The sequence below is a fragment of the Bacillus rossius genome, chromosome 6 (assembly GCF_032445375.1).
Source record: "Bacillus rossius redtenbacheri isolate Brsri chromosome 6, Brsri_v3, whole genome shotgun sequence".
In the NCBI taxonomy this organism is placed as follows: domain Eukaryota; kingdom Metazoa; phylum Arthropoda; class Insecta; order Phasmatodea; family Bacillidae; genus Bacillus; species Bacillus rossius.
This window is the reverse complement of record NC_086334.1, coordinates 59,971,605-59,986,931: the sequence shown is the minus strand read 5'-3', so window position 1 is coordinate 59,986,931 and position 15,327 is coordinate 59,971,605. Positions and strand designations below refer to the sequence as shown.

Genomic DNA, 15,327 nt, shown 5'->3' with positions numbered 1-15,327 from the left:
AGGACAGCGCGAGGTGGTCGTCATGTGCGAGGCGGCCAACTGCTGCGCCCAGCCAGGGGAGGTAGCCGTGTGTCATGAGTGCATAAATATCAAACACTGCGAATGCATCGAAGCGAGAAAAATTCCTTCACTTTAACGACAGTTTATGTGCAACCAATGTGAACTACAGCTGACACAACCCAATCACGAGCCATCAAGGCCGGTTCACCACGTAGCAGGTGGGCCGGTCTCACTACTGGAATTTGCATGACAAACCCACGAGTACCCACGAACATTCATCCGAGTGTGCCGTGACCGCTTAGTGCAGAACAATGTGCCGGGAGATCAATTCACAGAATGAGTGAGCGGACAGTTGTGCAGTACTGCGAGGACCTGATGGGCCGAAACTGGCAGGTATTATGCCAGCTGAGATGAGTTTTCAATGCGACTGGAGGCACGTTTTGACAGACGTGCTCATGTGGCTGGTAAACATGAACTGTTTTTTCAGGTGCAGGCTGAGGGAGAGAGCATAGAAACATTCATACACCAGAAGGTCAGGCTACACTGGCACCTGGTGATAAACAGGGACGTGTGTAACATCCTCCCAATCATCGTGGAACTAATCCTGCCTGAGATATGGCTGTTCCTTCAAGGCAGAGTCGGTGGGAGCCTGGAGGATTTCGTCGATGTTACAAGAAAGATAGAACAGGACCTCTGCGAGGTCAGGTCATCACGAACACCATATACTCCACAATGTACCACTTCGACCCGTGAACCACGGAATCTGGAAGACGCCATAGCGGACGTCTCCTACTGAGTCCACCGACCCGAAAGATGGAAACCCCCTCGGCAAACCTACAGGAAGGGCACGACAGGGAATGGCGCGAACAGCCCATATGGCCTGCATGCCGCGACGAGTGCCGGGAGGGCCGGCGTAAAGCCGGAGAGGAGCGGTCACTGCGAAGCCGCTATGCCCGACGGTGGAGCACCACTGGCACGCTGTCTGCCCAACCAGGGCTGTGCTGGGGACGATTCAGAAGAAGGGGCCAACTCTGCCAGGAAACCTCCAGTAGGGCATGATAGACCTACTGGCCAATACCCCCGCTCCACTCGCCCAGCAAAAGCATGCAGTCCGCCACCTGTCAGGAAGGGCAGGCACCTCATGTACCACCATTGACATCCTGCACTAGGTCGTCGGCGAGCAACGCCGAGCATCTGGTGCCACCGATGACAATGGCAGCACCTGCGGGGCCGACCAGCGGAGCATTTAGGCTGGGACGAGTGGGTGACAATGCAGGAACATTGATACGAGTGCTAGTCCAGCTCAACGAGTGGCCGGTTCACACCCTGGTGGACACCACAGCGAGTCACACCTACGTCGCAGTCCACCTGGTGCTGGAAGCGGACCTGGAGCCCGGGGAAAAATGTGTCCAGCTGGCCACCGAGGCACTGGCGGATCCAGAGGGGGAGCCATAGCGGATGGCCCTCCCCTGAACCCGAAATATATATAATTTTCTCCTAATTCCTTACCATAGTTTCTCCAAACTTACATAAGTGTTATTTTACTGCAGTGCTATAGATAACAGGACGTTTTGGAACTACAAATAAAACCAACTAAATATTTTTAAATTCTAAATGTGCGAATATGGTATTAGAAAATTTAATTTGGCCCTCCCCTGACCTTCATTCTGGATCCGCACTTGCACCGAGGGGAGTTGCTCACCAAGGTAACCATCACCATTCGTGACCAGTTTAGTCATAACATAGCCTTGGTGATAAGGGACCTGAGGGACGACCTCATCTTGGGTCTACCCTAGCTCATCCAGGAGGACGTGACCATCAACGTTCGAGCAGGTAAGCTGCATGTGGGCCATCAGGGCAGGAGGACACTGAACAGTCTGGGCCGAGTTCCCATTTCACCACCCACACACATCATCACATTGGCTGAAGGATGTTCCACCGAGCAGTACATTTCAACAATGTTCTTGTCCAGCAGCCGAGGGTGTTCGCAGCAACGGACATGCGGTGTCGCAGGTTGCACCACAGTAACTTAACACATCATCTCCATCCGACCACACAGACCCCGATTTGTGAAACCAATAGACTTTGGGCCTAGGGAACGAGACACTATCCAGAATCGGATTGCCAAGATGCTGTGGGATGAAGTAGTGGAACCGAGCGATTTCCCGTACAACTGTGTGGTGGTAATGGCCAATGATTTAAAAAAATAATAAAACTAAGTAAAAAAGACGAAAAAATGAAAATATTATAAAAACAGCTTCAGCCAGTGTGTGAACTTCTCCTTCGTTGAACAAGGATAAAGTTCTAGCAGAAGCCAGAATTTTTGAAATTTTATATTTATTTTTATTTTTTATAGTTAATTTTTATCATTCTTTTTCAAATTATTTATTTCTCTAAATTTTTTCTGTAATTTGCTGAAAATGGTTAAGGAATACATTCGTTAGTTTTTTTCCGTATGATCCCTGTTATTCCTGTCGAGAATTATGTTGATGTTCTTCAAGTGCTTCTAGTAATTTCTGAGGAATTGTTCACGGATTTTTTTTACTTAATGAGTCACACAAATTTAGTCAGAGTTAGATTTAATTTAAGAATTTCTGCTACCAAATTACCAATAAAATTTTTTTATCAGGTGGAATTCAAACAAAAAAAACCTTTACTCAGTCAAATAATATTCTTCGAGACAGCTGAGAAGCACTATCATGCAAGACGAACTTCCTTCTCCTTGATGTCTAGCGAATCCTTCCTTCTCTTGCGACCGAGAGTGAGCATCCTGTAACCCACATCAAAAAAATAAATAAATTTTACCTTAACACAGCCACATTACGACATCTGCTGGCAAGAATCGGGACTACCTGCAACAAGTGCTTTAGCATGAGATATATTAATTCTCGCAGCTGAATGAAATCAAAGACAGTTAGAGCCATGAAGTCTCGTAGCCTCGTAGACTTTGTGCCACCAACTAGAATTTTTTTGGCACAATTCTCAATTTGAATTTTTGAAAAAATAATGTCGCCAGTCATTTTTTACTGCAAGAACTTAAACTTTTTCCACCTCCTGTACACTCCCATTTAATATTTATCAGACCTGTCTCCCCAATCTTTCCCATCATAAATCTAATTTGCCAACCATCTAATGACCCAGCAAGTGCTATCGTCTTATCCCCGCCTTGGTGCACGTACGTCGCCTGTAATTCGCCTCCAAGCTATGACAAGAATTGCTATATCCTGCAAGCTATCGGGGCAGGATGTTTCTAAGACCTCGCCTGACATGAGCACTCCATGGCATGTTCTCGAGTCATTTTCACCAACGTCCAGTCATGCCTCTGGGCTCAGTAGAGCCTCGTTCCCACTGTCATCGCAGTCTCCCCCCCCCCCCCCCTTCATAAGCTTTCCTGGGAACACTGTCCAGAGCACTGATCGGCCACTAACCCCGGCCAGGGTCGGCCTGTCTCAAGGACTCACCACTAGTCTTCGAATGTATCGCCTATGCCCTCTAGCGGCAGAGTTGCGAATTATTTCCCCTGGGTGTTTGAACACCCGCTAAACGCCTGCCCCCTGGCATCTCGCGCAACAACCAGTGCCCTGTAGTTCATTTCCAGGCCACCAGAATGCTGGACTAGTCCCCTCCATGAGCCCAATGCTTTAGCAGTCGCCTTGTGTGAGTCGATCTCTCCTTGTTTCCGACACCCCTCAGTAGGTCGCGCTGACATCGGCCCTCGGTAATCTTCGGAACCTTTCGGTCTGGAAGCCAAAACCCCCTCCCCCTTTTCTTTTGATTGACGTTGTCTTTTAATTACGAGTCGCTGCCGCCCCAAAATTACTTCGCGCCGCGACTCCAGACTGACCACACCGCATCGTCGGCATCAAGACTTCACTCCGGTCGTTGTTTAATGATGTAATCAGCTAGGCAAGGGATGTGATCCCTACAACTCTAGTAATTAGTAGTTAGTCAGTCTACGTACCTCGTAGAAGTAGTCATGCTTCGTTAATCATACTTTATTATATTGTCTATTATTTTGAAACATGGAACCGTCGTCCGCGACCACCGCGGGTTCGCGAGCTCCGCACCCTGGCTGATGCTGGAAGCCATCTCCCTGTATGGTGAGTTATTGACAACTATTATTCCCCGACCATCATCGTGGCTAGAAGGCATTTTCTTCCTATTTTGCCAACTGTCTGTGAACCAGTTCTGAATATGTTTGTTTCTGATCTGTTCACAGATAGGGTCCAAGGGTCGGATGCGGACCTAGCAACACCACCCTCGAGTCCTCCTCCAGCAATCAGGACGACTAAGGCACCCTGGCGGCTCGTTAGCAGCCAAACTTCGGCCAGTAATCGTCAAACCGCCAGCCCTTCAGTTTTTTTATATCATCAGAATAACATTAAATCACGACTTTGAGAAGATCGGAACTCTTTCGGGACTTTAATCGCTTTAAGTGTGCTGGGATTGTAAAAGTAACTTAACCTGTTTATTGTTGCTGATTGTATTTTAGTTATGTTTAATGATGAAGGGTAATTTTCTAATTAGGGCTGGCTCATTCTTTTGATAATGTATTTTTAAATCCATGATAATGTAATATAATAATATATATGTCAATCAATTTATCAAGTTATTATCTGATTGTAAAAGTAATTGAAAGTTAAATAAACATAGATGTACTTATACCAATACGAAATCATTATTTTAGACTTTTGAAACTAAAAGATCCACCAGTTACACAAGTCATCAAGAGAGAGTGAAGTGTGACAAAATGATAACAGAACTTGGGTTTACTCTGTTATTACTGAAGTGTAACAACTTGTAGCCATGTAGTCTCATAGCCTAATAGACTTGAAGCCTTTTAACTCGTAGCTCCGTAGAATTGTAACCTAGTAGCATTGTAGCCTCATAGCCAGTTGAAGCCTTGTAGTCTTGTAGTCCTGTAGTCTCGTAGCTTCGTAGTCTCGTAGAATTGTGGACTCGTAGACTTGTAGACTCGTAGACTTGTAGCCAAACACTTTTTGGAAACAACGACTGTTGGAGTCAAAGAAGTTGGAGCCAAAGACTGATGGAGCCAAAGAATGTTGGAGATAAAGACTGATGGAGCCAATGACTGTTGTAGCCAAAATACATTTTAAGTCAATTACTTTGGAACCAAGGACTGTTGGACTCAAAGTCTGTTTGAGGCAATATATACCATCGTAAATTGGAGATCGTATCCTACTGAGTTAAATGTTCGTCAAAATGTACGTCCTTTTCGTTAAATGTACGTAGTCAAGTCTGTATTATCGTCTCCTACTTATGAGATCGTATCACACCAAGTTGAATTTTCCTCCAAATATGATGCCTTTTAGTCAAATGTGTGTCCTGTTTGTGTATGCGTTCATTGTGTGTGTCCAGTGCGTGTCCAATGCATATACAGTGTGTGTACTGTGTGGCCATTGCAAGTCCTGTGTGTGAACTGTGTGTCCAGTGCGTGACCTGTGTGTGTATTGTGTGTATACTGTGTGTTCAGTGTTTGTACTGTGTGTCCATTGTATGTCCTGTATGTGTACTGTCTGTGTTCTGTGTATTCATTGTGTTTACTGTGTGTCCAATGTAGGTCCAGTGTATTTATTGTTTGTTCATTGTGTGTTCTGTGTGTCTATTGCATGACCTCTGTATGTACTGTATGTTTATGTGTGTTTATTGTGTGGACTGTGTGTCCATTGCGAGTACTGTGTGTTCATTGCGTGTCCTGTATGTACACTGTGTGTAAAATGTGTCCTGAGTGTGTACTGTGTGGTAGCCAAGGCGGCCGATAATGTAGACCAGTGGTTCCCAAACTTTTTCAGCTGGCGACCCACCTTTCCCTATAGGAATACCTCCACGGTCTATCGGTCCATGGTGGAGTAAAAACCTTATATGTATCGTATCCCTTCCTTATGTTTATATAATTTACCATCAAATATTGCATACATATATGTTTTTTTAAGATACCGATTGATTATTGATAAACAATTGATGTTCTGATTTGAAAATGGTTGACAAAATGTAAGCACTTTGTAGCAAAACAGTTATTTATTTTACAATAGATATGTGTTTGCACACAATTCGACTTTTTTCGATTTTTATTATCTTTTCTGATGGTTTATTCGATGGTTTCTGATAGTTTTAGGATCGAGTCGCAACCCACCTGTAACCCTTCCACGACCCAGTAGTGGGTCGCGACCCAACGTTTGGGAACCGCTGATGTAGACAATTTGGCAGCCAATAGGCCTCATGGTGTAGACAATAAGGAAGTAAAATGCCCGATGCTGTTGAAGATAAGGCAGAAATGACGCCCGATGTATTTGACAATGGGGCAGTAAGGATGACCGATGCTGTATACGATGGGTAGAGACCTGCAAAATTCGCGGGTTCAATGACCTCCAGGATAGACTCCACTACACTCTACACACTCGGGCAAATGCCACCTGTTCATTGGCTGCTGACTTGTAAGACGTCTCGACTGAGTGTCTGTGATTCGACACTTCTTTTAGCGAGGGTCTCTAATTGGCCCTCATTAATCCAGATTAACAGTGAACCAGTGGTAGAAGCAGCACTAAGGTATAATTATTTGAATTGTAGCATATCACGAAATGAATCCGCGAATTTTGCAGGTCTCTAACGATGGGACAAACCAGAAAACTGGTGCTGTTGACGATGAGTCATACAAGACACAAGTTGCTGTTGTAGATGAGGCAAAAAAAGCCAGGTGCTAATGACGATGGGGCCGCTAAGATGCCCGATGCAGTTGTCAGTGGGGCAGATGAGATGCCGGGTAATGTTGTCGATAGGGTAGTCCAGACCTCCGATGCTGTTGACGATGGGGCAGCCAAGAAACTAGATGGTGTTGATGATGGGGAGACCAGAAGCCCAATGATATTGATGAAGGGCAGACAAGACGCCCGATTCTGTTGATGAAGAAGCAGGTCAGATGCCCGTTGCAGTTGACGATGGGGCAGCCAAGAAGTCCTACGTTGCTGACGATGGGACAGACCAAATTCACGATGCTGTAAACGATATGGTAACTAGGCCGCCCGATTCTGTTGACCATGGGGCAGCCCAGATGTCCGATATTGTTAACGATGAGGCAGCGAAATCGCCCGGAGCTGTTGACGATGGGGCAGAACTGATGTACGATGCTGTTGACGATGGGACTGCTCTGACACACGACGTGGCTTGGAAGTTATTTTATTTTCTACTGTCCAGCCGTGGAAAAACAGAAAGAAACTCTGGTCATCCATCTTGAAGTAATTAATCGTTCGAAACTTTCCTTCTTGTCTCCTTGCGAATAATAGGTAGCGTATGGCATATGTGGAAGCAAAATGTTTTTGGGCCATATTACAAATTTTACAAGGGAATATTCACAAAGTGTTATTTCATGCTGGATTGCTATAATTATGTGCTGTTTATATGTAATATGTTAAGTACTAGCTCTATTTAAAGGAAGGAATAATCCACTTTACTTCATAAAAAAAGCTTAATAAAATTAAAAAAAGTAAATAATGGACTTTCGTTTCAAGAAAGGCACTTTCAACGTTTCATGTGGTAGCTGTAATTTTTTTTTAAGAACGAGAGAGGTAAAAGTATATTGAAATGCATGAACCGATAGCATGGTGGGCAGTGAAATGACTTGAGGAAAGCGCTGAGGTGACAAGACGTGTTAGTTAGCCTCGGGCTTGGGCGACTGAGTCGCCACGGCTCCACGCGAGCGCCGAGAAACACACTTGCCGCGAGAACTCGAGCATGACGCGCCGACCGCTGTATTAGGGACCACGGGTCGCGGAGGTAGCCAGGCAGGTATTGGTTTTTTTGAGTAGAAAAAATGGATAGGGGAAAATTAAAAAAAAAAAAAAAAAATTGCAAACATTTTAAAATTTGAACACGTGTATCTAAACAAATTACATTTCTAATGACACCAACGCAATGTGATACGGACCACAGAAGTAGCCGTAGACGATGCGGCTTCTGACACAGTAACCAACTGTCTTTAAATGGTATATATTTTTTAAATGTTTGCTAACTGAGCCGTGTCCGCCGCTGGTGAGCGGAGAGGCTATCAGCACTCGCGCAGAGACGTGGGCAGCCGTGACCGCTAACACGTGACGCAGGCACCGAGCACCGAGCACCGAGCAGAGCAGAGACGCGCCGAGCGGTGTCTTTGAGGCCGCCGCATTCCTGGCGAGCCCGAGCGAGGAGTCCCTGTCGCGCCATTCCGCGCCGTCATTAGTCTCCGTCCCCCTGGTCCGTTCCTCCCGGTCCCGTTCCATAGTTCCTCGTGTTCCTCGTCCCAGCGGTTACCCGCCACTTTCCACCGAACAACACTTTCACTCGTCAACGCAAATAGCTATACCTTTGAAAATAAATTCATAATTTATGTCCAGGAGGGGTTATCGCCCACAAAGCACCCCTCCCCCCTAACCATTTCCTGGAGCTCGCGCTTGCCCCACGGACAAGACTAGTTGTTTGTTTATGACGCAGTGCCCACAGCCTTGCGGGACCACGGCTGTGGTGCCGTCACAGTGACGCCGTCCCGACATTGTTGCGACAGTTACAACCCTGCAGCCTGTCTCCCGGGTTGACACACAACAGTAGCAATGCTTCAATTGTTAAGAAAACAAGCTGAATTGATGTAAATAAAAAATACTGACTTTTAGATTTTAAGTTGCGAGAAACTTTAATCCAGGACAGCAAATTTTGTAATGTGTTTGCTTGGACAGTGATATAGTGTGCCTCACGCTTAGTTTGCATTATAAATTTCATTTTGTACATCATCGTTAATTATAAAAAGTTTAAGTATTTTTAAATTCAAGTGACTGGTTTTCGAAGAATAAATATTGACAGTATCACTACAGTTGTCATTATGAAATTAAAAAAAAATGAATCATTATTTCACACGAGAAATAATTTCTTGCAGTCAGTCGCTATTAATAACAAGGCATTACATTAAACTACATATGTGCTATGCTCAAACAGAGCCAAAATTCGTAATATTAAATAATATTAAACATCTACTAACAAAAAGGTGATATAGGCGTTTTTCAGTTACAAAAATTGTTTGTTATCAGATGATTCTCTTGATAAAATAAAACAATAAAGAGTTTTCAAAAATTATCTTTAAAATTTTTTCTTTGCAATGTACAATGTTTTAAATATAAACATATTGTGCTTTTTGGTGTGTATCTTGCAACGGAGCATATTGAAACAATGATGGAGCTAGTTGCATTAGACACAGAGAGAGTAAATGCCCATTAAAGTGAACACTTCAAAATAGGGATGAGACATGGTAAAGCGTGAGGGCTCCGCCGCCTGATACGCACGCAACCATGCAAGCAGCAGTGTTACGCCAGTTGCCCGCACGCCGGGGGAATGAAGTACTCGAACAAACTGAACGGACAATCATTCACGGAGATGAATACGATAAGTGATGAGATAGCATAAAATTGACTTTATTATTTATTATGTGCATTGAACAAAATACTTACATAATTAGGAAAATATGTGTTTGTGTTAAAATACTTTTTTTTTTTAAATACCAGTTTTGTGGTTAACATTATGTTAAGTAAATTCCTAAATCTGTAGCTTTATTGTTACCATATAAATAAAAATATAATTCCTAAACATTTGAAACAATTTTCGGTATTTTCTTTGGAAACGTAACATACAGTCAGAAATTACTTGCTTCAAAAACGGTACGCCGTAAGCAGTATAAATTGGCCGAGTCTGGCCCCTTGTATTTCTTATGGAACTACGATTTTGGTGGTGGCTTGGTGGTGTATTGCCAACCGTTATAATTCGGCCTTGTTCGTACGTTTCCGTCGCTAGATGCCTAAAAAAAATCGGGAGTTTGTCGTAGTTCGCTTCGAGCCTTGGCCGAGGACGGACGCGTCAAGCGGAGCTGCGAGATTCCAGGAACAGCCTGTTTGCTCGCACACAGGCCAGGTGGTATTCCCAGGTTTTTTCTAAGAAGTGTAAGCGTGCAAAACAACCCGGGTTGTAGCTAACCCTACAGCCTAGCCACAACCCGGCTTAATACCGGGTGCGTGGTCAGTGGGTGTTAGTGCGTTGTAGGGTGTAACTAGCGACATGACTGACCAGTTAAGTGACGAGCAGGTGATGCAGGAGTGCATCGATGTGCCCCTGCCGAGCGACGACGAACAAGAAATGTCTAGCGACGACGGCTTTACAACAGTCGTCTCAAAAAAACAAAAAACGGGAGGAAAGGACGAAAGACTGCGCCCCCCACTGACGAACCCCGCGATCGCCAGGCAGCAGGCCGAGCGACTTCGCAAGCAGCCCGTCAGAAGGGCAAACAACTCGGCCAATCAAACGGCCGCCAACACGCCCGCAGGTTCGAGCCCTGCCCCGCCAAACCCTGCCCCTCAGGCAAAGAAAATGCAGGTGAAACCACTGTATGTATTTGTTGATTCTGGCCACAGCTACCCGGCCATTAAAACAGTGCTGGATGCAGCACTGCAGGAGCGCTGGTCGTGCGTCGGTCGCGGCCATGACCAGCTCATGATTCACACTGCCACTGTGGAGGAGTACCACAGGGCAGTGCGTGCACTGGAGCAGGCCGGAGTGCAACACTCTGTGCTGCTGCAACGGGACGAGATCCCGAACAAGTTTGTGTTTTGTCGAGTGCATAGCAGCACCGACAAACAATTCATTCAGGCCGAGTTCGCCGCAATGGGTCTTTCAGTGCAGAACTTCTGGTTTCTGTACAACAGGCAGACAAGGCAGCCTATAAATAAGTTAGTCGTAGAGCTCCCTAAGGCCGTAAATCCAGAAAGGATATACGACCTGAAGTCATTCGGAGGCCTCAGCATTCGTGTTGAGGACTATCGACACCCCAAAGGCCCCCTCCAGTGTGGCAACTGTCAGAGGTTTGGCCACCCCGCAAAAGGCTGCAGAGCCTCCCCTGTGTGCCGATGGTGCAGCCAAGGGCACAAAACCGAGGTTTGCCCCCAGGGAGGTGACAGGACGAAGGCAAAGTGCGCGCGATGTGAAGGCCCGCATTGCGCCAATTACAGAGGCTGCATGGCCTACAAGAGGGAGAACTGGCGTCACCTCCCGCAACAGGAGCGGAAAGACAGAGAGCTGCAGTCCAAACGCGCAGTGCGCGAAAACAAGCGAGCAACAGCCGCGGCTCAAGTCCGCCCGCCCCCACAACAAGCCGGCCCCTCAGGCTACTGCCCCCAGCCCCCAAGGCAGTAGTGGCGAGCCCCGAGCTACCCCACCCCCCCGCAATGGCAGAGCCCTAATCAATATTCAGTGCTGAGCGATAGGCATGAACTGGAATACCCTGTCTTGGCAAACCCACCCAGACCTAGAGGCCAGCCCCTGCCCCAGAGGCCCCCGAAGAAACACCATTCGGGGCACAAAAACGGTAAAGGCCGGGCGCAAGGTCAAGTGATGGATCAGCCAGGTACTAAGGCGCCACCCAACTCCCCCCCACCCCCAGTGATTCCAAGAAAGTCGCGCCTGGGCAACAACAAGCCAGCCCGTTGCAGACTGACTCACCAACAGTAATGCCAACTGCTTCACCGCAGCTAAATCCCGCGGAGAAGCCAGCGATGGACGCGAGCGACTTTCTGAAGCTCGTAGGCCAATCGGATGCCATTACACAGGACCCTAACCTGGCACACGTCCTGGAACCAATGTGCATTTTAATGGCTATTTGGTGTAATCCGTCCAAGTCAATAGAGGACAAAATAAAAGCCACCACGGGCTTCGTGACAGCATTAGCGGCCAGCTTTAATGCTGCACACCCTTAATTTAGGTTCTGCCATTAATACTACCCCCGTAGACAGTAGATTAAGTACCATCCTTTACTGGAATGCGCGAGGAATTAGAAATAAAATAATCGAATTTACCGATCATTTAATTAAACATAATATTAGAATCGCGGCGATAAACGAAACACACTTAATTCCAACAGATCGTCTAACTATCTTAAATTACACTATTTATAGGCGCGACCGCGATACCAGAAGTGGAGGGGTTGCCCTACTAATCCACAGAAGTATACAACATAGTGAATTTCATTTACCTGAATTTAATAAATTAGAAGCTGTGGCAATTACTTTTAAAGTCAATAAACAACAAATTGTGCTTATTTCGATGTATGCACCACCGGGCAGGTCACTAACTGAAAACGAGCTGGACATCTTATATGGCTCAGCTCCCACATTCCTAGCAGTCGGTGATATTAATGCCAAACATAAAGACTAGAACTGTCGGAGCAATACAGCCAATGGCCTACTGCTGCAAAGACACGAGTCTAACAAAAATTATCAAGTACATGCTCCCTCAGAGCCCACTCACGATAGCGGAGTACTAAGGCACAACCCCGATATTTTAGATATTGCATTAAATAAGAGAGTTCAAACGGGATTCGAACTCAGAGTCTTTCACGAAATGTCGTCTGACCACTTTCCAGTACATATACTATTCGATGACGTGGACACTGACATCAGTCCTCCGAGAAAAATTAAAGACTACAAGAAAGCCGACTGGAGAGGCTTTCAGACGTATTTAGTCGATAATTTGCCTGCAGCCGATGCTGCCAACTTCAAAACAAAAGATAACATCGAATCAGCAGTCACTGAACTTACAGTTAAAATTCAAACTGCAATTAACTCGTGCATCCCAGAAAAGGTGGTTAGATTTAAGCAAGATGAACTGCCGGTGTATATTAGGGATTTAATTTCTCAGAAAAATAGATTAAGGCGCGAATATACTCGACGTAGGCAGCGCGACATTAAAGCGAGAATTAATGAATTACAGAAAATAATTTCCGATGAAATAACTCTATGGAGGAGCAGCCAATGGGAGACGAAAGTCTCTCAGCTACAGGTGCAAGATGGTAGCACCTGGAGTATGACAAAGCGATTCCTTCATAAGATAGATAAAATACCTCCGCTACAAACACGCACTGGGTTCGCTTTTACACCGACAGACAAAGCACAAGCCTTCGCGAATACCCTTGAATTAGCCTTTCAACCTAATATCGAACCCTGTGACCCGCAATTTAATGCCAGAATATACAGAGACCTTACAATTAAACTTAATCAGCCTTTAACCTCAAAACCTTACTTAACTCAATCTCAGGAAGTTAAACAGGCTATCAGGCGTATGAAACCACGTAAGGCACCGGGAAACGATGGCATTCAGGCAGTAGTCCTTAAGAAACTGCCCGATGAAATTTTGGAATACCTAGCTCAATTAATAAATGGAATACTTAAACTACAGTATTTTCCATCGCAGTGGAAAGAAGCGAATGTGATAGTTTTTCATAAATCCGGAAAAGATAAGACACAGCCCCAAAATTATAGGCCCATTAGTCTGCTGAGTACATTGTCAAAAGTAGCTGAATGCATAATTCTACAGCGACTAAATACTCACATTAAAGAAAATGACGTACTGCCGGACGAACAATTTGGTTTTCACAGCGCGCATTCAACAACGCATCAACTGGTCCGTATGACAGAACAAATAATAACTGCGTTCAATCAGAATAGCTATAATCTCGCAGCGTTTTTGGACATAGAAAAAGCCTTTGATAGAGTACTTCATGAAGGCTTAATTTATAAAGTATATAAAACTGGCTTCCCCGATTGTTATATTAAATTACTGGCCTCGTATTTAGAAAATATATCGTTTAGAGTCACGACAGAAGGAGCACAGTCCGATTTAAAAATAATTAAAGCAGGAGTCCCACAAGGCAGCATCTTGGGGCCGGTATTATTCAATATTTATATCCACGATATGCCTAAGCCCGCACACCGATCAGTTCAGTTTGGCTGCTACGCGGACGATACGGTATTGTTTAGCAGATCTAGTATTCTAGAACTCGCAGCAGACAGATTACAAACCGCGTTAAATTCAATAGAACAGTGGTGCACAAAATGGCGAATTAAGGTAAACCCTACTAAATCAGAATCTATAGTTTTTACGCGTAAACATCTCCCGCCACTTGAAGATAGACCACGACTAACACTTTTCAATGAGCAAATTCCTCACAAAAATGTGGTTAAATATTTAGGCGTACACATGGATAGGAAACTACTATGGCGCGATCACATAGAGGCGAAAAGAAAAACAGCTTTTACTAGGCTCATGACCCTCTACCCCGTCATGAGCAGACGTTTAGGTAGCTCTGTTAAAAACGGAATAATAATTTATAACGCACTAATAAAACCAATAATCACGTATGCAGCGCCGGTGTGGGCAACAGCAGCGGAATCTCACTTAATCAAGCTACAGAGAATTCAGAATAAGAGTATTCGTATTGCGACAGATGCGCCTGTGTATTGCCCCGTAAGGGCTATGCACAGAGAGCTCAAACTCGAACTTTTAAAACATTATTATTTCCGAACTGCGCAAAAATTCTATGATAAATGTGCCATAAGCAGAAACCCATATATTTCATCACTGGGCGAACAAGATCCAGAGATGCATGGAAAATATAAAATGCCAAATTCAATCTTGGCTCACAGACCTCCGTAGTGTGCTGTGGCTGGCTGAGCGATCGGCCAATCAGTCTCCCGCGAGTTGAAACTTAAATTATAGACATTAACGAATAATTTGCTTATTCAAAATGGTCCGAAGCACGCAGGTGTAGGTTCGGCTCCCGGGATTTCACTGCCTGTTGTGTTAGGGCTAACTCCCTATGTACGATGGGCATGGCCCGCCTGGCAGGCTTCACCTCCAGTGCCGGTTGTGTTTCTGAAAGACATGGGATTTTGAATTACAAGCTTGCAACAATGCCAGAATGCGAATAGGTCTTGACTTAATTCACCTGTAACTTTATACACCGACAGTTCCTCTATATTTAACTAGTAGTATAGTAGTAGATATTAGAGATTTGTAAATTAGTAATAAGTCCTAGATACTAAGTAATAGTCATCAAAGTATATATTTGTAAAATAATAATAAAAAATCTAAAAAAAAAAAAATAAAAAAAAAATTAAAAAAAAAAATATATATATTTTTAGTTCTTATTTTAGTTTTATCTTAAGCACTGCACGTCCATCCCTGAGTTGGGTGTTTGCATATTTCGTAACGAAATGCCTAGTTTGTAAGTCATTTATCTTTTTTCTGTTTTAGTTTCTTTGTTTTTTAGGTGCTGACTGGCGGCGGAGTGAGTGGTCAGTGCAACCACTCACCACCAGGGGCGCTTGCGTCCCTGGTCACTAAATCCAGTCCTGGATAAAAAGCAAAGCGGACTACGAGTCCAAGTTCCCAACCCCCGCATGGTAGACTCTTTTCTACTCTGTCCAACACTTCATCCAGACCATCCTCTGTCTCCTGTAAACTCCT

The 15,327-nt window shown here is 44.8% G+C and overlaps 1 protein-coding gene across 1 annotated transcript in view; it reads right to left on the bottom strand.

Moving 5' to 3' along the window:
* Positions 1-2,562: 2,562 nt before the first annotated feature.
* Positions 2,563-15,327, bottom strand: part of LOC134533239 (SOX domain-containing protein dichaete-like) — a 507,415-nt gene continuing 494,650 nt past the window's right edge. The window contains exon 7 of the mRNA XM_063370647.1: positions 2,563-2,770. Within this exon, the coding sequence (XP_063226717.1) occupies positions 2,654-2,770 (117 nt within the window). The 3' untranslated portion in view covers positions 2,563-2,653. The remainder of the gene's footprint in view (positions 2,771-15,327) is intronic.